The 24,102-nt window shown below is 40.6% G+C and overlaps 1 protein-coding gene across 1 annotated transcript in view; it reads left to right on the top strand.

The window, feature by feature from the left end:
* The first annotated feature begins 3,742 nt into the window (after positions 1 to 3,742).
* The window catches only part of grik3 (glutamate ionotropic receptor kainate type subunit 3), a 121,290-nt gene continuing 100,930 nt past the window's right edge, over positions 3,743 to 24,102 (top strand). Inside the window, exon 1 of the mRNA XM_088084275.1 lies at positions 3,743 to 4,598. Coding sequence (XP_087940401.1) covers positions 4,484 to 4,598 — 115 coding nt within the window. The 5' untranslated portion in view covers positions 3,743 to 4,483. The remainder of the gene's footprint in view (positions 4,599 to 24,102) is intronic.

Below are 24,102 nucleotides of genomic sequence, written 5' to 3'. Positions count from 1 at the left end.
AGACTTAGACTTAGAAATGAGTTCCTATTGACCCATTGTTGAGGGGAGATGTTCGATCTTCAGCATTATGTTCAGTCTGGTGACTGGAGTTCTTTATGTTTCTCTTGAAGAGACAAACAAAATCAATGGTGAAAATGTTTCACATGATTCATTTTTGAGGCTCAATCGAAGTGCGGCAATTTTTCCAAATAATTATGAACAATCTAACATCTTGGATTGCACATCTTCTCCAACCAATCATAGGTGTATAAGCAAGCAGTGAAAGGCCCCGTGTGGAAATTGATTGTCCTCTTTCTCCTCTCTCACAATCTTCAAAAACTAAACAAAATGTGCTGATCAATCCAGTCAACTAAGTACACCTCTTGTGAATGTCTCCAGCTTCACAATGGAGACTTGATGTTTCTGGAGCCATTAGTTATGACCAACTTGCCAGACGAGGCATTGATCGCTGGCCAGTTGTAAATGCAACAGCAATCATTTCACAGGGAAAAAAAACCGAGCCGACTGTGCTGTCGTGAATAGATGTGTGACCTGCTTAAAAAGTGTCAACACAAATGACTTTTTAATTTACTCGGAGTAAAGAGACTGGGGTGAGTTGTTTTAAAAGTGGTTAGATTAATAGACCACAGTGTCCTTCAGAGTCACTTTTACACTTCTGTGCTTACAAAGCCTTGCACAGATATCATATAAAGAAGAACAATTTACAACATTCACCAAAAATACTATCTTTTTTTAATATATCAACGGGAAGTCTGTTTTAGTCATTACACTCATGACCCCAATGTTCAGATATGTTTCAGATGCAAGTGGCATCCCCCAGGGCTGAAAAACGAAGCCAACATGGAAGTGCCAAAAACTGCAGTTCATTAAATGGCCGCTTGAGGCTGGCTCCAAAACAGAGTAAATCCCCATAGATGCCCATTTTAGAAGCTCAACTTTACATCAGAAATAAACATGTTTACAGCCTGGTACAAAAAACTGTTTTGGTTTCTATAGCTAATTTCCCTTTTTAATGACAACTGTATAACAGGTGGGTTTTTATACAATTGACCCATTTACATTTTATTAAGGCTTAAAGTTCTGCATAGTTAAGGGTGGGCTGATTTTAGCGAGAGGAGGGTGCCATCTGTTGGCAAGTCCAACATGTTCTCATCTGAAGTCGTCACATATTTTCGCTTTGCATCGGACTTCAACGTGTACATAGTGGGATTATGTTGCACATGGTTATGTTTAGGCAACAAAAGCACATGGCAACCAACACTGGGACATCAACAAATGCACATGCTGGCGCGGATGGTTATGATTAAGCAGAAGAGGCACATGGTAAGGTGTAAAAAAAAAAATCATCACATTCAGACGGGAAACAACCACCGAACTCCCTCAAGAAAGTCCAGGGTTTGTTAGGTCCATCCACAACCCCTCCCTGCTCGCCCCTAGGCACCTTCATGCTCCTCATTCAATGTTGTAACCGGTAGCGTTTCAACCTGACACCGTCCAGTGGACATGACAGGTTCCGTTCGGATTCCTCAAACGGCGCCTGTCCACATATCATGCTGCTGCAGCAGGTGACATCCCACCATCCAGAGTTGATAATAACATCATAAATCGTTTTGTCCGGCAGTGTTTACAGCTTTGGTCACTTCTGGCTCCAAAACTCCAAGACGACAAAGACCAAAATGCCAAACTTGAGGCTTAAAAACAGGAGTCACGGCAGCTACGCCCATTTTTTAAAACATGGCTATGAATGCTGTCTATGTATTTTTATCAGTTCCAACAAAGAGACCGTTTTTTGATTTGGTTAACCCCCCTCCCTTTTTCTCTCCCTTTAACAATCTCACAACCCCTCAGATATATCTTGTGACCCTTTGCAGGTGCCTGACCCTGGATTGGGAACCACTAAACTAAAATACTGTACTGTAGATAAAACAGCAACAGCAGACTACTAAAACATTATTGCATAATGATAATAATAATAATAATAATAATAATAATGGCAACAACACTCACAGGGGCCATTTAAGTGCATTTTGTTAATTTCTATACTTGAGTGGGATTTTGAACGAAGGGCATATACTTGCATTGGACTATTTTTACATTGCTGTATCAGTACTTTTACCATGTTAATTTCAGAATCTACAACATAACAAAAATTATGTTGATCTGAGTGACACCAGCACTGCTCTGGTCTCCTCTAATAATCCTCCTAGCTCCACTTCCCTCTGCTGCCAAAGTGCTTTCCGACTAGTTCTAGTAACAACAGGAGACACAGTAACATATGGCACTTCTTACAGTGACGAGAAGTGACAGGAAGACAAAACTGATTGCTGCATTAAGATTTAATGCCAGCTCCTGTAAGAAACACAAACAATTCAGATCCAGTTTGCTTCAACAGCTTCTCCAGATGTGGAAATCTAAGCAAGATACTGCATCTTGTGCTTCCCGTTTTCTCTCTTTGTGTCACGGCAGGGAACTCTCCTGCTCCAGGGTCTGACTCCCTCCAGTTATCAGCCCAGGTGATTGAGAGCACAGACCGCCATCTCTCTATAGAGGGCACCCACAGACCCAGAATGTCTTGTTTGCTAGAGCTGTGTACATTTTGTATTTGAAAGAGCAGCAAGTCAATGAATCTCGATAATGCGAGAGCCGGGCCACATAACTCACGTTGATAGTCCTTACATTGTGCCAAGAGGCGATAAATCTGCTCTGGGAGACATGAATATGCAGTGGCAGTCAGTCTGGCTTGTTCTTGCTTGCATGCCCCCTGATGCACAGTTTATTCCTCTCCCCCATTCCAAACAGAAAAATAAAACCAATGAGCCGCAGCACTATCTCATCAGCAGTGTTCTATTAAGCACAAAGAAATGTAAGAGTGCATTTTTCAGAATATGCTTAAAAACGGCAAATCATTAATGTTAAAAAAATAATAATAATAATAAAAATTGCGGTGTTGGTTTATTAGGAATATAAAATTTAAAATATCTGTTATTATAATTGTTTTTTATTCTGTCTATCTATCTATCTATCTGCATATTTAAAATGTTATGAATCCAAGAGGATGCAGCAGTCATCTTTCTAAAGTAAATTTCAGCCTTTTGATGATGCTACAAGTACAAAATGCTTCATAAACTACTGCAATCTGTACCATAAAGAGGTAATGTAATACTTTCAGCCTGGCTTTGCCTCCTCCACTGCAGTGGTGTGACAGACATGAGCAGCACTCACTCTGTGTGATTGTATATGTAACCTGCAGCTTGTATTTGACGGGTCTTTGTAAAGGCATGAAAAATGGACAGCCAGATAGGCACCAAGCAGTTACGGGGGTTTAATGTACTCATTGACACAGACAGAATGAGTCAAATAACAGCGATAAGAAGCATGCTTTGTCAATGGCCCAATCCTCAGCTGACACTTATTTCCCCCATGCAAATAATTCACCCAACAATGCACAAGCAGGCAGACGGGGGTTTCCCTGTTTCTTGCTTGAGGCAAAGAAAAACAAAATGCCATTTCCATCTCAGTGCAGTAAATCAGAAAATAAGAATTCTTCTAATATTAACACAAAAACATAAATTCTTATAATATGAAATGTGAAGAAATTAACATGATGCAAGTTTATACAACAAGTGGTAAATTAGAAAACCGGGTCATTATTCGGATCCCTCTCACTTCCATAAAATACTTCTTGGACATAGTTGACAAGTATGCGTAACGACGCGTGCCTCTAGTGGCACCGTGGAAGGAGGGTCGTCAGACGCACGCAGATGCACGGCTTTCAGCACTGCCTTTCCATCCACCACAAACTAGACGATTTTTTAAAATGAACACTGTGTAACAAAGAGCCTTTTGAGCCGGTTTGGACGTTCTTCAATAAGCAGCCTGGTGCCATCACCGTGCGCAACTGGAGAGGAGCGTCGCGGAGCGGCTTTTCCACCTTCACAAAGTACCTCTGTGTTACACGAACTGTTTCCTGACTGGAATTGGGGACTGGAGTGATTAAACTGCAAAACAGGCTTTTTTGAATGTCTGAAGTGCGTGCATGTTCCTCAGCACTCATCGCGTGACGCTTTTCTCTGTCTTTCGGGCGACAGAATCGTTCGAGGCGACCCAAAGTTCCGCAGGCGCAGTTCTCGTCCTCCACGGCGGTGCGGGAGTCCGGCTCGGCTGTTGCTGTGGTACTTGCCAGTAGACAGATAGCATCGGCGGTAGGAGGGGATACAGAGACTCCTGCAGGCTAATTGTAGCAGCCTGCGTTCGCAGGTGTATCACTGATCCGCCTGTGAGGGACTGGGGGGCTTCATCCTGATCGAGCCGCTCTCAGACTTGTGAGTAACAGAGAAAAAAAAGAGAATGTTGCACCAAGTACAATGAGCGCAAATTTGTCGCAGACACCAAAATCCATATATGCTCCGTCGAATTCAGTTTTGATGAGCAATTCTGAGTCGTCTTTGGAATTTTAAAAAGTGGATCCCGCGACTTTACAACCATGCGAAATACTTGGCTGTCTCCCCGGAGTGCGATTTGGGAATACTGGACATCGCTGATTGCATGTCTCTTTTGGATTCACTACTCTAACGGGATGCCTCATGTTATTCGAATAGGTAAGTTGTCCACATCTACATAAACACACACACACGTTTGTCTTATAACCTTGAAAGTTGCACCCTATTCCGCTCTTTGTGGTGCGGGTCCTCGCCCGTGCGCTTGCAGCGGCTGCGGGGAGTTTTTTGGAGTAAATGAGCAGTCTCTTCCATTTACCGCTCGCCTCAGTCGGGTCGTGTGTGAATTTTCATTTTACTTAAAAGAGGGGCAACCAGTGAGCAACAAGAGAGCAGCGCATTATTGCAGACGATTGCCTGTAAAATTGAGGATGCCTTTTCCACTCAGAGAGCATGCGATGAAATATAGTGGGTTAGTGTGACCTCTATGCACTCTGCTTTGTCTGTTCCATTTTCTGCAGCCAGCATGTTGAGTCACCAGCTAAATTCAGGCTCATTGCCATGCCTTCTGGGAGCAAGTTTTAGCTTTTAAGGACAGTCTGGTAAATTAAAAGCTACAGTGTCACATTAAGAAATGAGAAAGTTTCAAACAATGTTAGAATTTATTAAAGATAGATCAATAAAGTTGGATTCAATCAAATATTAAAATATCAATGCAAACAAAGAAAAAGCGCACATGCACACACACACACACACACACATAGTAGCCTATACAAAATCAAAGTTGCATTGCATCTTTCACGCATGTGAGGGACCAAAAGAAGAAGAAGGGTTCTTTTTTTTTCCAATCACTCACTGAGAAACAATGTGAGAATTGTCATTCGGAGCCTGGCGATGCACTGAAACATTTTGCACCGCCAAGAGACAGGAGCAGAATGAAGATCAATACGGTTTTTGTCACGAGGCAAATCGTTTTTGACATTTGGCAGAGTGCCATGCAGGACAATTACTCAAAAAATGGCATTGGCCCACATTAACATACCACTACAACAGCCGGGGTGCAGGCAGGCAGTGAGAGCATCTTAATGGGATTGAGCTTTTTTCGTGTCTTCGAGGTAAAAATGATGGGTGGAAATGTTACAAAATTGCATATTCGATATTCCAGTGCTCTAACAGGGGTAAATGGCCTTTGTAAACCAGTTGTGTTTTACATGGCATATGTAGAAATCACTACTATGATTTTGAAATACAAGCTCAGTAGGAGGTCATGAGCTACATTTGTTCAAATATAAATTATTAGACTTTAACATGATAAAGTAAAGCTACATTTTGCAGCTCTTTAGACGTGAGTAAATGCTGTCAAGCCTTCTGAGTATTTGTTGCAATTTCGGAATTAAGTTTAAGACAATGTTTGGTGCTGAGCATCATCAGCAGCTGTCGGGCAGGCCCAGGATGTCCCTGTGATTGACTGCTGCACTCTGGAGAGCCATGACTTCTCTGACATCGCTGCATATGGACTTTCGTGATGTCTTAGAAAAAGCATAAATCCTTAAATCTCTCGTCTGATCTGAACTGAAATCATTTGGTCAAAGGGACATTTTTTCCCTTTTTTTCCAACTGTGGCAGCAGCTCAAATGAAGACCTGAAATAGACTTGACAGGCTTTGTTTTTAAAAATGTCAAAGTGCTGAGACAAATTTACCTTGAAATGTGCTACAGTCGCACAATTGCTTTTTATAGAATCTATCATTGCTCGGTGCAGTTTGTTTTTCTTTTGTGTGTGTGTGTGTGTGTTTCTAAGATTGTATTTTGACAAGCTGAGAAGAGGGGAAATGCAAGAGAAGGTTACAGAATTTGCCTCAATGCCAAAAGAAAAAAAAAAAAACAACAACAACCAAAGATTCAAAAGGCTTATGTCTTCATGTGATTTTCTAAAGTGTTTATATACAACGGCCACGTGTGCATCCATTTTATTTTGTCCACTTAAAAAACAGGCCTGCGTGAAAATAACCAGAAATAATATTCTATATAATTGCATTCACAATTTCATTTGATCTGTTTTAATAGTGGATAAGCTTGAGGTTTTGCATAAAATATGCATGTGAATTACTGCAAACATACTGTAGTATTTTCTGTGAGAGGACGTTCACAGTCTGTTGATTCGTTTATAGAGATGAGCGCCTTTTTGAGTCGATCTGTAGTGGACCTTTTCGAAAAAAAAAAAAAAAAAAGTAGCACTTAGTGTGCAAGTGTGTGTGTGCGCCGTGTCACAGCCACCCTGCGAAAACCAACAGAGGGCTCTCTCATAGTCAGTGCACGGCGGCCAACGTCTCTCCTCAGTACTGGTTACCAACACAAACAAACCAGTGAAAATCATCGAGGTGGGCGGTGGTATTTGAGCACGGGCGCTCTCTGTGTCTGTGTCTGCTGCTGGTTAGGTGGCCTGCGCAGCTTCTCCAAGCACACCATCTGGGTAATGGTGGGCATCCAAGGTAGAGTTGTTGCCATTGATTTTAGTGCTTTTACAGTGCACTGCTCTAAGTTGAGGCCAGATGGTCGCTCCGTCTTGTTCTGCAGCTTCTATTTGTTGGAGGGAATAAAAGACTGCTCCTCCTGTATTTGTCCACTTACACGCTGCGTCTCTTTAGTCTCCCTCCGCCTGCCTTTCGTAAATTTCTTTCTGCCCTGACATGTTTTGCAACCTCTCATCTCATCTAGGAACCATTTCGGTAGATAATGCAATGTTGTTATAACAAAGACGAAAGTGCTGGAGGGTGTAATTTTTTTCTCAGATGCTAGTATGTGTCTGTAGATGATTGTACATTTGCCAACATGGAAATAAGATGCTGATTATTTCATTTTATACAATCTTTTTCTTTTTCATTCTGTAACCCCAGTGAGCAGCATTTTATCTACACAAGTGATTGATTTCTATGTATGGCTTTCTTCTCCGTCAGATAGGGATTGCCCAATTTTGATCAGATGTAAATGTATTCATATCGATCGTTAAGGCATTCAGTAATGACACATTATTATACATTGTCTCTTTCATGTGTGGATTGATGAAACTAATTCATCATTTGTTGTCTCTTTTCTCTCTCGGTGAGGTTATTCACTGCCTGACAGGGATTTATTGAATAATCAATTACTTTATCTACCTAATACTTAAAGCACTTAATCAGTGCCAGTTAATCAATTTCCCCCATGATTTCATGTTGATTTCATTTCCTTAGCTCCCCGCTCTGCCCCGACAACACCTGGTCACATGTATTTTTCATACAGCCTCCCTAAAATGCTTTGGGCAGCCATGACCGCAGACTTAATTATTGTGTGTGAAACAGGCCGAACATTTAAATGTAAGCTGACAAATGTGCGGCACTTGAAGCTGTATGTAGTGTGACCGTTCAGAAGCTTCAGTGGGATAAATCGGGTTTGTGGTCACCACTTTGGCTGAAGTCTGCAAACACAGAGCCACTTCAGAGGCTTGTCTTTATCCCCGAACCAGCGGCAGAGAGAGACTGAGAAGTTTTCATGTGATTAACTCTTCAAGCGAGCTATAGAGAGAGTGCACTCTCCACTCGCATGCTCCCCGAGATCCTACTCGCCAGGATTTGTGCAAATGTCTCATCTGAAATGACTCAGACATATTTCAAGAGACGGCAAAAAGCTGTAATGGTACTTTGCAATTCTGCTTTTAACAAAGTCAAACCCAAAGGGCTGCTTGTATAGAGAATTACCCACAGGAGGGATGGTATGGTTGGCAAAGAGAGGGAAGAGGAGGACAAAAAGTATGTGGTGATGAAAAAGAACAATGAGGAGATGTTGCATCAAAAGTTGTATCAAATTAAGATGGCCATCAGTCGCTGAGTGGAAATGAATATTTCATTTTCATCTAAATTTAATCTCTCCCTCGACAGAGAGAGGAAGCAGGGAGAAGCCTGCTGGTGGAGGCTTGGGGCTGGGGAGTTGTCGTGGTGAATATGAACAAAGGCTGGTAGAGGTCACAGAAGAATTGGATACAGGGAGAAGCTTCTTTGATGTGTAATTCCATTATCTGTTAGCGAAAGCAGAGATTGAAGGGGGAGGAATACAACGGTTGTTTTACCTGCGCTTACACACTCCCCCTTCATCCACTTGTATAAACATGGGCGCATAAATGAACTGCAAAAGAAAAAGCGTTCTCTGCCTCTCCCAGTGTTGAGCATCTTACCTTACACACACACACACACACACACACACGGACAGGGACACACACTATATAAAGCCATACTCCATCCACAACATTTTCCCAAACATATGTCTGGTCTCACTGGGCCTCTTGTACACAATCCAATTCCATTCTCTCTGTCAGCACACTCGCGGCTCGTCATTAGCTTCAATCTCGCTGATGAGAAACGGCAGATGTTCGTTTTGTTGAGCAGAGGGCCAATCTCTGAACGCGCTGTCTTCTGTACTCGCCTGTGATCCTCTTTAGACGCGTTAGAAAGGAACATTCTACTTCCACAAACAAATATGTGCTCCAGGCGTGCTATAGTCTGCCTTTTCTCCAGCGCAGAGCTTGTTTTTAAGTTTGTAAAGCCAGTCAACATGTATTAAATGCACCGTGTGAGTCCAAGTCAAAGTGTATTAAATAAACAGCGTGTTTATGTCTCAGACAAGGTGTAATAAATGTGTAATGCTCTGAAAATGTGCCCGTAACGTGCCTGATCACTAACACTAACAGGACTTAACTGCGTCAAGGAAGTGCAGGTACTTAGCTCCTTGTTCAGTCACACATAATGATCATCCAATAATCCCAGCCACTAGAGGCTAATAGAGCGGATCTACCAACCAGTAAGATAATCCTGTGACACAGCAGGGCCCCATCTAGCCCCAGCTAGCTTAGCCTAGCCGCTGCTAACACACCAGATGGTGTTTTCATATCGTACTACAAAGTGGGTGCTCTGCAGTGAAAGGTCTGCTGCAAGCATATGCTTCTGATGCCGATTGAAATAAATACAGAGCCGAGTTCCTTGTGGCTATAAATTTCATTTTTACATTTAAAACATGAGAAATCACTCAGCTGTCATATAGATGGAAGACATTTTAGAGACAATATTTAATAGTTGTCATTGTGTAACCATTTGGGGATGGAACAGGAGCTTAAAGGGTCAGTGTACTCACATGACAAAACATACTGATTTACTCGTAGAACTATAAAGCCATGCAAATAGTTTTGGTTTGACATGCTTTGGTTTTGAGGCAGCACCTCTTAGATTTCTACTTTCTTCTTAGTTCAATGCAGATGGATGTCATTTTGTTTATGAGGCTCCCAACATTTAAAAATTACATATTAGCCATTTCAGTTTTAGCATGGATAATATACATATCGCACTTTACACAGTTCTCATGGGGGCTATTTCAAAATTCCAACAAAAACAGTGATCATCCAGAGTAACCTGGACATCGTTTTGTGAAAGATTTCCTTAAAACGTCATTTTTAAAAATGGTTTGCCCAACAAGAACAAAATTCATATCACCACCTTTGTATTTGGACATAAGGGCATAAATCTCATTCAAAGACAATAATATATTTACAGCACTTTTTTAAAAAAAATGAGGCCAACAAAGTGCAAAGTTAACATAAGAGACCAAAACAATCACAGTCTAGAGGGGCACTTGGAGAGCACAGACCTCCGCTAAGGCTAAATGTCTGATCTGAGGGTATTAATGAAAATGAAAAACAAATTGTGTATCTGCCCCATTATTTGGTCCCACTCCAGAATTCAATGGATTCCACATTGACTCATGATACACCCTCTCACAAAGTTTCATGAAAAACAGATAAGCAGTTTTTCAGTAATAGTGCCGGTAGACAAACAAATCAACAAACCAAACTGAAAACATCGCCTCCTCAGCAGAAGTAATTACATTATACCACAATAAGGACTTGAAACAAGACAGAAAGGTGATTAAAAAAACAAAAGGGAAAAGAGGAAACTATAACAAAATACACACAACAGAAGTTAGTTAAAAGCCAAGAGGTAAACATCAAAACAAACCACTGGAGATGTTGGGATGGCTTGTTAGTTGGTGAGCTGAGGTCAAACTGCTGAGGTAAAGGCCGCTGAGACATTATTAAACAACTAAAAGAAGAGTCTTGAAATCTATTCCAAAAGTTACAGGGTATCTCAAACCTAAGGCAAAAAGAAAATCTGCATGGCACAATACTAGAGTTGAGCTTAATATTCGCATGAAAAGACTTTTTACAAGAATGAGTATCATCCACATAAAATGTATCTTGTTGAATAATCGTGATGAAGGAAAATCACTGTTTGGGTAGAGTGGTGTTGCAATATACCAGTATTGATGATAATATTTTAAAAAATGAAACAATGATATCATGTTCATACTACACTCATAATAACACTGCCTTTTGCCACTATATTCATGAGGTGAAAATCTGATATGGTGCCAGCCCTGTAACTGTGTTTAACCCCTTGAAACCTGGAGTAATATCACTTTTCTTTGGCTGCTTTCATATGCCTTTCACAAGTATTTTAACCTTGAAACCCTGAGCAAATTGGTGTGATTTCTCGTCATGTGAAAAAAGGCAATGAGCAACTTTATAAGAAATGTTCCACAAATTGCAATAAATTTGTAGATTTAAAAAAAAAGTATTTCAAACAAGCTAGGGAAAAACTTAATTTCTAATGATGAAAATTACATATTTAAAATGATGTTAGAGAATCATTATAATTTTTTGGATTACTTTTTCCAAGTCCAAATTTGGTTTTTTTTTAATGTTCTTTTTATTTTTTATTTTTTGTTTTTTTTGTGTTGTAGTTTTTTCTAATTTTCAGGTAATTTTCTTGTGTTTGTAATTTTTGGGTCATTTCTTCTTTCATTGTTCATTGCCTTCTTGCCATGTTTTTGAAAGAAAATCAAGCTAATTTGCTCAGGTTTCAAAGGGTTAATCTCTTACTCTTAAAAAAAAGATTCTAAGCCCCTTTTTCCGGCTGTTCTGTAAATAATATGATCATTAGAAATACATATAGCAACTTCTGACCATTTTTTAATGGACTTTAGGCTTAAAATATATCATAAAACATCAACTTTGGGTTTCACCCATCCTCTCGGGGTTTAAACCCCGCCTACTCTGAGTACAGAACACATACAGATGCAGATAATGGTGTACTTCCTCATCTCTACTGGATACCATTAGAGGCAGGTTAAAAATAAACAAATAAATACATTTAAATCAATTTTAAATATTTTTTACCTTTATTTTTATCTTTATTTATTTATTCTGGCCATTTGGGTGGAATTAATCTTTAAACATCTGCACACAACTCCAGGTGGAAACGTCCATCAGAAACAACAGCCTGATTGATTTGGCCCAATAATCCCCCTGCAGGCCCCTCAGGGACTCAATGTCATTATAGCAGGACGGGTGCTTTTTGGATTTGACAGTGTTTTGAAATTCATGGCATGTCAATGTTGGCCATTTCCCTGTGAATGTTTCTATACCAAGGCAATGAATCAAATTTCATGCTCTTGCCATTTGTCTTTATTATGCGCCTTTGTCCTTTCTATTTGACTCTCCCATCTCGGCCCTCCTCAGGGCTCTGCTGGAAAAGTCGAATAACATCAAAACAGTTTGAACAGAGCTTGATCACGGGGCATTTCGCTCTCAGGGTCACGCTAGCAATATAACATAGTTAATTAGAATGATCTTGTTGGCGGTAATTTGGTGATTATTTTTTTGCATTTCAGCACGGGGAGCAATTTGTCTTCACTTTTCCAGACACACTGTATATGCTGGCGAGCTGCACGCACGGCGGCGCGGGAGCACACAGTGCTGCAGCAGAAGAGACAGAGGGAGGGAGAAAGAGCGAGGGTGGTTACACAGATGAAGCTAGGGGACTCTTATTTAGCTTGTTAATTAGCTTGAACCTTTTGATCCCAATTTTAAAACCCGCCACGTTGCAATGCTGGCGCCTTTTGTGTGTTGCCCCAAGCCAGATAAAACTAAGCTTTATTCCTGTGCCTTTCAAACACCATGGCATTCACCGGAGCAGCATAAGCTTTGCCTGCCCCCCCACCTCCCCGCGTTAGCGTCGTCCTTATCTATTCCCAGACATTCTGTGTAAACTTGGTCACCTCTGACACCTCGGTTGCATACTGTTATGCACCTGCATTTCAATAACAGGACCTTTTTGTCTCGCTGCTTTGAAGGAATCAGGAATTGACAGTGGAGGTATCAGCCGCAATGCACAGGTTTAAACCCTATTTAACTTGGGCTACGGACAATGAATGGAGGATGACACTGTTTCATTCTGCCCTTTTAATCAAGCTCTCATTGTTATAAATGTCAAGTCTTGGTTGTGTGATTCCCTCAAACTGCTATCCCGTGACTGTAGGGAGGTGTGTGCGCACGAGTAGGAGCCAGAAAAAGAGAGGAAGTGAGAGTATGTGCATGACAAGGGGATGTATAAGGAGAGCTGGCATAGACTCCCTGGAGCGTAGGGGTAGAGCAGGAGTTACTAATCAACTGTGAGAGAGTAGGCTGGAGAAGACTCACCCTCTATTTTCCCCCCGGAGAGAAAGAGAAGGAACAGATAAGACAAACCTCTTCAGGCCAAAACCACTACAAATGAATGACTATCACCAAAAATATCAGGGGGGGGAAACAGAGATCCTTTTCCTCCACATTCTACCTCACACATCTTTTTTTTCTTCTCCTCCTCCCTGTCTCTTTTTATCCCGGCAGTAACAAATGCCAGGACGACCGCAGAAAGTGCATAAGACTCGGGGGTTACCTCTCTAGCCCCAGCGCTCATCCCTCCACTGATGGATAGCCAGGAGGGTTGAAAGCCAATGTCAATTTAGTTAACACAGCCAATACCCAGAAGATTTCACTCAGCACTCGTGCTGTGTGTGCGAGGCAAGACGATCCGGGATCCTGTCTCAGCGAATGTTTTACCGGCTGCCGATCTACTGTCCAGGTTGCCCTCAGAGAGCAGTGTGGTTAACCGCAAAAAGCTCCCCCGTGCCTCATCTGAAGACAGCTTGTCTGCATGTGACCGGCCTCAGATATATGGAACAAGACGGAGATTATCATTGACAGGGGAGGCGAGGAGAGGAGGAGACTGTGGGCAGTTTGAGGCTGGCGGTACATTTTAGAAAAGCTATTAGTGATGCTTGTATGAATTAGGGCCTTTGATGTAAAGCCAGAGAATGTGGTAACTTAACTGTCCTGCAGGTTCAGATGATGTTTAAGGATTAGAGATGGCTGTCATAGTAACCAAAGATCATGCATTGGCAATGTCGAATGTGATTGGCGGAGATCCTAACGTGTAATTAGTCATTCAAGCAGCGTTTTTTTTCTTTTTGTCAAATCAGTTCTTTATCACAGAGTTAATGAAAAATTAGGCTTTTGATTGTTTTGTTGCTAAATCATATTTTCTAGTTTCAAGTGTTTCTGTTTCTTCACTTTCAGCCTCAAGTGTTTTTTCCACTCTTACAATGATCAGTCTGATGTGGTGTCACCTCATCCATCCCCAATTTAAACATAGTTAAATTGGTTTAATACCGTCTTATTACTTAGGAATATATTATAGTATACAAGCTTTTTAAAAATTATTAATTAGAGCATATTTTCTATTTGTACAATAGGTTTATGTATAGAGTGTTTGTAGTCACACTGAGTTTTTCAAATATTAAGAAATAAAGCCACTGCTTTTTTTTCCCCTTTTCTCTGCAATATTACCCACATTAGCTAATGAAAAAGGAAAAAGGGACAAAAAGAAAATTCACCTTCATATAATCCCTCCCTATTAACCCTCTCAACCCCAGACTTGTATTTCAACTCATCCGGAGAAATAAAGGATAGTTAATTCCATGAAAGCTAGCTAATTTCTGTATAAAATCTGACAAAATATGAGCTATGCTCCTAATTGCTTTTCGGCAAGAGTGAAAATAACACCATGAAATTTTCCTGCGCCAAAATAATCTGCAATCAGCAAGTATTATCTGGTGTGATGAAAAGGATCAATTGAAGTAATGCCGCAATAATCATATGCAAATTTAATGAGACATCTGCAGTGTATTAGGCTGATTATTTCCATTGGTAAAGCAAACAATGCATGTCCTTCTTCGCTCCCGTATTAGTCAGAAATGCTATAAAACATTATCATAAATAGCATCTGCTGTTTTTAAAAACACATATACAATATCTATCCACAGTATTTTCAGCATTTAACGCCTGTATCACTAAACTGTGGTTTAGTGTTTGCAGGGTTGGACTGGGAACAAAATTTGGCCCTGGCATTTTTCCGGAGGACCTGCCCACTGCTACACCCCGTGATTTAAACATGAGCTCATGGTAATCGTCTAATCAGAACTGAATCCATAGCAACAGCCTGTTGTTCATAGCAACGGTTTGCTTTTCGGGAATAATAACAGTTCGTAGGGGCTGATCACACTAAAGATGCATGCCCACTATACGCGACTACACGTGACCAGAAATCCGCTCCCATTCACTTTTATATTAGAGGTGTCTGATTTACTTACAAAGCATGCTGGGATATCTGTGACGCAGATCAAGCTGGCGGTGCAAGGAAAGAGAGTGATAATTTAAAAAATTCAAACAGTGCTCACATCAACGCAGCCACTCAAGCTGCAGCTCCAGTGACTCTTCGAACAGCTCTGCATAGTTCCAGACTAAAAAGAAACTTTCTCCGGTAGAGAAGGCGGCGGGAGGTTGGCGTGTAATGGGCATGCACTGTAAGATGCATTGCGCCACGTGCAGCCGCTCTAAAAACCCCTTGGAAGCACATCTGGAAAAACAGCTAGGAACGGCTGTGGAGTGGGGCTGTGTGCACGTGGCCAAAAGTGACACTGACGAGCGGTGCGAGTCCGTGCCTTGAGTGGAAAAGTTGAAAATATCGTAACTTTTATGTGCCCCCAAAAACCGCCAGAAAAACGTGTTGCGCAGCAGCATAAGAGGAGCGTCCAACAGGAGCACTGTACCAGAGGGAAACAATGGTTTTGCTGGCGACACTTTTCTAGCGACGCGTCTCGGCCCCCTAGCATATATTAAAAACAGAAATTACAGTGTACATACACCCGGAAAGAGAGAAAGAGCCGCCTCAGTGTACAGCATTGGCTATCTCGGTTAACTGTCACTACATGAGCTTCAGCACTGGCGGCATCACCTACAAAGAAGTTGTCACGTCACTTGTCCTAGATGTCTAGACTTACAAATCTATTTAAAAAATGTAGAGTCCAACACAGTCGAGAAATGTCAATATTCTAAATGTCTTGAAAGGTCAATTATAAATGTCACAAACTGTATGTGATTGTAGCAAGGTTTTTAATGGTGGCAAATACACACATCTACAACTATTATGAAACCATTATACCTCTCACTAAGATTTCTACTGCACGCACGTGATACAAATTTAAATTCTAATCCACATTACAGTGCAAATTTCTTTTTTGGTTTCATTAACAGCCAAATTGCTGTTCATGCTTTTTGCTCCAGACTTGCCTTTTTGATTGTATTTTCCATTTACTCCAAGGAGCCTTTGTTAGCCTGATTGGTAGTTTGAGAAATTTATAACCAACAGAACATTGACCACATTTAAAATAATTGGCATCATGCTGGCAACACAGAATTAATGCTCAGTTAATGTCCTGCTCAGCCTCCCTCTGCACTGTTCACATATGGATCGGCTGTCTGCCAGAGGGGTAATTACTTCAAATGTGGTTAGGACCATTCCTATTGTAGAAATGTAGCACTGGAGAACACAGGCTACGACACACAGCAGAAATGAGCAATCTCTTAATGAAGCACTTTAAAGTAGGGCTAGAGTAATTAGTCAATTAATCAATTAGTCAACCGGAAATGTATTTTTTTTTTGTCATTAATTCAGTAAAAATACAGTTGATTGCTTCTGTGTCATTTAAACTATTGTTGATTTAATTTGGATACTTTACTGGATGCCATACTTTACTAGCTGTTGGTCACTACACACCCTGTAACTGAAATTTGACATTTACTTTAGCATTTTATCATAATATTACCAAATATGCATTTTATATATATATATATATATATATATATATATATATATATATATATATATATATATATATATATATATATATATATATATATATATAGCTTAAATGTGAAATGGGTGGGGCTGAACTAAAAGATGTTATTTTACACCTGATATTTACATGGTTTGATTAGAAGTTCTTATATTTTTTTAATGACTAGAAAACTATTTACAGAACAATCTCAGGACTGAGCTTCAGATCATTTTTGGTCATAAGAGGTTGATCACAGCTACCCAAATGAGGATTTGCCTTCATCAGGAATTCGGATATTGACACATTTTACTGGGATGATACTTGTACTCATAAAAAGTTCATGATCAGTGCTGTATGCGGTTTCATCCAAGCACTCAGCAAAACTCTACTAATTAACGTACCTGGCAAGTGCTAAAAATGTTGACACTGAACCTATCAGCAAAATGTTAACTGACAATGTATTTCTGTTTTTTTTTCATAATACTCAATCTTGCAACACAGTATCCACTCATAGTGACTACAAGATATTTTTCATTATTTATTAACTTTTTATTAATATTTAACTGATATCCAGACACTTCCCTGAACCTACACCAAGGTGCTTTTGTTGCCTAAAACTACGACACATGAACCTGGGCTTCTTTTGCCAAAGTCCTACACAGACCTGCACAGACCTGCACAGACCTGCACAGCCGTCACCAACCCCAACCAGCTCCTTGCAAAGCCTACACTGTATGTGAATGTAGTGTTTGCCACCTGAAACAGACAGTTGTCTCTGAATATAATTCAGGCAGCGATAATGTTGCCACAATAATGGAATTAAGAAAGCAGTTTAGTGACATATAAACGTAATTGCAGGGACACAGGACTGAACCGATTGTCGATTAATCAGTTAGTTTACCAAAAGTCAACCAAAGTACCAACTTCTTATTTGTCTTAGGGTTAAGGAAAAAAATGTTGATTTTTCACTGTTTTCTTACATCCTAAAGACTAAAAAATTGAGAAAAATAAAAGACACATTACTAAATGTTAAAAAAACAATCATTAGTTGCAGTCCAAAATAAATCAACATGTTACTCAATGATAAAGTGAACTGTTTCCTTACAGCCCTAATGCAAAATTAAAGTAGATGGCTAGTTTTATTCAGAATCCAGCACAAAGACTCAGTTGAGAATATCATATTGTAAGAACATTCCCCTTTCTTAGATGTACATGCGTCTCTTGTACCCAGCATGGGGGGAAATCAGAGGTTTAACCACACAAGGAGGAGGGATAACTTCAAAAAGGGAAGAATATGATTTTCCTCCCCTCTCTCTCACAGCCTTTAGGAGGCCAAGGGACAATCAGCAGGGTTTGTGAGCTGGATTTCTAGTCTGCAATGATGCTGACCCGTGCCCAGACAGATCAGATCCCTCATGTTCTTTGTCAATATTCTGCCTGGGCATCGGACGACAGTATGAAATGACATTATGAGTCTGGTGTGTGTCTATGGGCTTTTCTGAGTGTAGCCTATTAGCATAGCGAGCCTCTCCAGCCACTGTCAAACTTAAAACAGAGGACGGGAGGAGGTATTACCTCCAATTACGTGCTGTGTTGCATCTGTGAAGTCTGAGCGCTATCAAGCTGCCGGGCTGTCAGACTTTTGTCTGTTTATTAATTCATTTTTGTTTCACATTATACATATCATGGTGATAGAAGAGGAGCCCCTGCTTCCCCATTTCTTGTCTCCTTCCTCTATTACCCATCTTCCTTTCCTTGAAAAAAGAAATAATCATTTATTTGAAGTCGTGTTCTTTTAAGAGGGTAAAAGATTAGCTTTTGTTTGGGTTTCATTCACTTGCTCTTCCTCTTTTCTTACCAGACAGAAGATGTGATACTGCTAACATATGCTCATTGTGTTAATCCCTTACCAGGGTAAAATGAGAACTCCCTTCTCTCACCTTTCTTGACCCGTACCCCTTCTGTCTCCCCAACGCACTGTATTACAAGACTTACATTTCAATTTGCAGGCCCAATCACAGGGATCTTATGAGCTGCTGGTTGGAAAGCAATTGAGCCTCATTCAATCTGTTCCCCTCATGTTTCCAATCCATTTATGATTATTTAAAGATATTAAATGGCTTGAATAAACCGCTTCCAGAGCCAAGTTTTTTCCTTTCTTTTGGCCTCGGTTTTTTTCACACTTCATTTGATTGCACCCACCAGTCACCTTTGCCTCCATCCTGTGCTTTCCCGGTCATCTGTGCACCTTGATTTGAGAGTCGGAGGTAGGGGGTGGGAATAACAGCACATGGAAATGGGCTGGTGATTGCCTTTCTCCCCGCGTAGTGATGGAGGGCTTGAGTGATCGTGCCCCTCAAGCCCCTCCTTGGTGGTTGATTAGCTGTGGAGCCCTGGAGCTTCGGAGTGACACACTGGCTCATCAGACCCCGCTCAGCCTGTCAGGGACCCCCTTGATTGCACCGTGCTTCATAATTGTCCCCCATTCTGCTTCAGTGTCCGGGGTGCTGCCATCTCATCTTCGTGTCAGAGAATATGCCATGCGATGCTCGACTTCTCCTGTTGCTTCTCAGATTGTAGACACTTGAAATGCTTCCATATGAAAGGGGTGTGTCATTGAAATGTCATCCATCTGTAAGATTCGAGTTACTAACAGGTGACAACACAGTACTGCTTTTCCAGACATTCAATGCATAAGGTTTAGTCAACTACCCTTAAAACATGCCATCTCTTTGAGATCTGAAAATGATTTTAGTCACAATGTACAATGAATAGAAAATGAAACTCCATTACAGATGCCGTGTAATAATGCATATAGAATTGTATGCATGCATGGTTGAACTGACTTGGCGGCTGCAGAAATGCAGGACAACATCTGTGTCTAGGAGTGTCTGTCTCCCTCTCTCTGTCTGCCAGCACCAGCAGCTGCAAATGGGCCTAGTGTAATGTCTTTTTTTTGTAAGGCAATTGGAAAAGAATTGCCATCGTGGCATTTATAATCATTGAGTTGGTAGACATGATTGAAAGTTAAAGCAGTCAGAACAGAGCACTCCGAGGGCTCTGGCCCAGGTTATTGATTCATATAGCTTATGTGGGTGAAATGCCCAAGGTGTGGAACTCATCAAATCATAGACTGTCTTAATTATTTTTATGTCCTGGCATCAGCCTCTGGGGACACTTAAATTTCTTCAAGTTTCTTAGAGACTTGTGCCGGTGCCATTGTGACCAACCTTTAGCACACTGGCTGACATTACACAAGTCTTTGGAACTTGCACTGTGCAATTGTGGATTAGGACCCAGAACAAGTGAATGGATTCAAATATTTAAAGTTTTTTTTTTTTACACATAAGCAAATTCAGAGCTGTGCTTAAAGAGTAAGTAAACTCCCCACTTTTGGCTTGAGTGCCTCCTCGCTGGAATGTGAAAAAAAAAGTCTCAAAATTGGGCTGGGAGGGAACTGAGACACACCCAGTCAGCAAGTCGTTCCATTGACATATTGTGACAATGTGAGTGAGACTAGGAGAGCCATAAGTCGGTGACCTCTCAGCCAACTGCTGAAGTTGACCAGTCATTTTGTTTTGTTTTTTGTTTGTTTGTCAGTGTGCTGTGCAGTGCACTCCTGGGTACGTTATGGTCCCCAGATTTTGGAGCGGAGTGAGTGTTCATGCTTTTCATGCTTCTCTTTGGTAGAGGCTGTCGCATAGACGCAGGCAGCGACACAGAGGAGGAGAGACTCTGCTCTGTAAGCCTCTGAGAGGACCTTATCTTCTCTCTTCGACGGAGAAGTGGTGAATTTATAGCTCAAAGCAACTTAATAAGACACAGTCTCTTGCTTTTGTTTGATACCTCGTGTCTTCAAAAAATGTTACAATTTGCCAATCTGCTGTTGGCACTGTTAGCTTGTTGACAACACTACAGGATGCTGCTGTTACTCTGAGCATCCTGCTGTGCCCCTTTCAAACTTTATAAGAAAAAAATGAATTAGCGAGTATTCAAATTGACCAGCTAAATCTAATTCAACTGACACAATTCTGAGTTGGGTACAGCCCTAGATACAGTAAGACAAAATTAGGAAGCAAACGTTGGCATTTATTTCATTGTTTCCAAATTTTCTAAAATGCAACTGACTACATTTTCTAACAAAAATCTTGAGGATGAGGGGTTTGGATTGGTAACTGCCCACCTTGACTACTGGCAGTCAGGAAGTTCAGGATCCACACAGGGAGGTGTATAGTCCCATGTCCATCTCTGGCCTATCACATATAAGTCATAGCATGTTTTTAATGTATTCTGATGCAAAAGTGTGAATTGGAAAGACACTTGTGTCATGCCTCAGAATAATTCTTTCTGCCTCTGATGAAAGGCCCTACAGGTCTGACATGTCCGCACATAACTGTAAGGCTTTTCCACTCACCAGATAGTTGAGATGACCTGCAGTCACTCAGCCCAGTAGCTGCTTTTCACTCAACCAAGACACATGAAATGACATCTCTCTGCTGCTTTGGCTCCTAGAAGCAATCCCCCCATGTTCGAGGCACCCACGCCATCTACGTGGTAAAACTTCAAATGTAAAAGACGAGCCCCGTGTTTTGTAGAATAACTTGCCCGCTGTCTGTGATGTGTGCAATTGCATTTAACCGCATGCCAGCTTTTATCTTATTTTCTACTAAAGAAGTGGTGACTGCAGCCACAGGCTTCATCATGTCCAGACTTTTTGCTCACCAAATAGGCTTTTTCCTGTTGTCAAGCTTTGGCTAAAATCACTCACTAGTGTCTGTGGTGTGTTTTCCTTCTTTTATTTCTTATTCTTATTTCCCTCATGCCAAAAATAAAAGGATGGTCTTTGGTAATCTTCCATCTATGTACAATGGCACATTAGCTTTATCCACCTATTACAGTTTCGGCTATTTCACCTGATGTGTGTTTACTAGACTTCAAGTATAAAATATGACTTTTTCCTTGGGTTTTTTTTTTGTTTTTTTTTTTTTGATAGAGATTACAGTGTCACAGCTCTCGAATGAAATAGGACTCAGTGTCAGCCTTGAACAGGGTGATAGACTTTACAGTGCCGGTGGAGACTTGTATTGAAAAGTAAATCCACCATCATATTCACCGCAAGCATTTACATAAGAAGTAGAGGGCTGCAGCAGATGAGTGGCTTGTCGTAACATTACACATTTGTTCAGTCAAGAAATGAGTCAAGGTGTTCGCGGTGCGTCAAAAGGGAAGCCTCATAGAAAATATTGGCTTTGTCAAGGGTCCCTGAAGAGCGCTGCAACCAGGGTAAAAATGACATGTTGGTTTATAGCAGCTCTCCTTGAGTGTTTATGTCTGTCTGAGAGTGCAACAGGAAGATAATGAAGATACAGTAAGTGATAGTGATGCAGTTATGTACCACCTGGCTTTTGGAACTTGAATATTTTCTATTTTTTCTTGTATTAGTCAAATGATTTAGGTCATGGCAATGATGCATGGGGATCAATTTGACAGTTTTCTGTTTGATTCGGTTGCCCTTTGTGTGTGACACATCTGAACATTGTGTGTGCTGTTTAATTGGCAGGGAAGCATCAGAGCACACCTTTGTGATCTCAGGGCTGCTGATGATTCTGATGAAACTGAAACATTTTCACTCTTGTTGCACAAACTTGATATCGCTTGTACAGCCTCTGTTTCGTATTATTCTCGGGGCATTGTCAAAATTGCTCAGCTCACATGGAGACACACATGTTGAGGTGTATTGAGCACTGTGAGGTGAAGAGGTGGAAGTTTGAGTGTTTTTATAGGATGCTGATAAATCTAAGCCTCCAGATTCTGTTTGAACAGTGAGGGGACACTTTGACCTTAATAAGGTGTTGACCAAAGGGAATGAGGGAAAGTTCCTGCAAACACAAAAAAAGACTTGTCTTTTGCACTTATCAAGTGCCAGAGAGAAGAGCAGTGATGACTGAGCTTTATCACATAAACAGGGTCAGCATGCATCCCTTCTGGTTATTGTTGATGGATAATTTAAAAAAAAAAAAAAGGTTGGATACTGGAAATCGGTTTCCAATTTTTAAGAGCTGGTCTTACTTTTTTTGATTTCTCTCATATCAATCACAGGCTCCTGAATGGAATAAAATTAAAATCATATCACAGCAGACTTTGTGATATCAGCAAATATTGTATTGTGTCTAAAGAATCAATATAATATTGTATTGTGATCAAACTTGTGATTTACAACCCTAATGGTCACTGTGGGTTATGGCCAGGGTCATTCATGGCAAACTTAATATATTGTTTCTTCACATTTGGCAGAGCTGGTTTATATAAAATCGGATGGTGCGTCATAGCTGCTTGTTCCTCTAAGTTCTGTTTGTCCCCTTCAAGGTCAGCACTATGCTGATGATTTACAGTTGGTCAATGGTGCAAATGCACATGTCAAAGTACAGCAAAATGTATTACTATGTGAAAGCACTGTGCTAATGTGCTGTGCTTTTCCACTATTAGCAAATCCACTGATTAATTGATTTTAGTTATTAACATAGGTTGCACGTTAAGTGCCGCATGTCGCATGCATCTAAACAAATCAGCTCTCTGTGGGTGTTGCTGCTTGCAGTGCTTAAGGCTGCGTCATCTAGAAATGTTGCCTGAGTGTTGATGAGCAAATGTAGTCATTTGGTGTGGTAGGGAAAAATGTCAATTAGTCAGCTCATAATTTTTCTTTTAACATATTTTAATTAATTCTATGGATTAAATACAATCAGGAAACATACTGGAAGTGAAAAGCATGGTAATAGTAGTGCTTATAATATTTTAGATGTTTTTTTGCCAAAAGTGATCCAGAATTGTCAAAATATCACTGATCCCCTGCCCTGATTCTTAAAAAAAAAACAACTTTATGTAACTTAAGGTACACAGTATTTTCAAAGAGGCAAAAAATGATGGGATGTTTTTCACCTCCTGATGGAACAGGATGAAACATAACTCCTGAGTCCAATGTCCACCCTCAGTATATTTCTCCTTTTTAGACCAAATAATATGTAATACCTTGCAAAGCTTCCCACCTTCCTGGTAATGTGTCACTGCTGGAGACAGATACACTCACCACGGTTCAAAGTAAGGCATGTCATTTTGTTGACAAGCTGTAGCTGGGTGCCTGTGAGCATGTTTGTGCCTGGGAAGACATGCAATTCTGTATTCTAAAAAAAAAAACAGCATTGTGACAGAGTCTGTCAGTGCTGTGCGCTCAGATCACTTAACTGGAGCATCCAGACGTGGCTGAATATCAAAGGCCAAATAATGATAGAGCTGATACAATGTTTAAAACAAAAACAGTTGCTTCTGCACACTAATATTACAGACACAGGTAAGAAGAGGTAGAAGTGGGGGTTGCAAATAATTAATAAATGCTTAACACAACACCATTCAAAGCTTTGTCTCTGAGATAAATGCTGCAGGGAAACTTAAACGGACCATGTGGAGGTTTTGTGTATAAGTCACAGTTATGCTTATATTCAGTGTTTCACACTCAATGCATTCTGTGTGTCCTGCAAACATGATGAATGTATTTCCTTCTTCATAAAACATGCAAAGGCGATTTATGTTAA

This window comes from Plectropomus leopardus, chromosome 11 (assembly GCF_026936395.1).
Source record: "Plectropomus leopardus strain MGB_pleo_1.0 chromosome 11, ASM2693639v1, whole genome shotgun sequence".
Classification (NCBI taxonomy): domain Eukaryota; kingdom Metazoa; phylum Chordata; class Actinopteri; order Perciformes; family Serranidae; genus Plectropomus; species Plectropomus leopardus.
The sequence above is the reverse complement of the archived record's forward strand: the minus strand, read 5'-3'. Positions and strand labels throughout refer to the sequence as shown.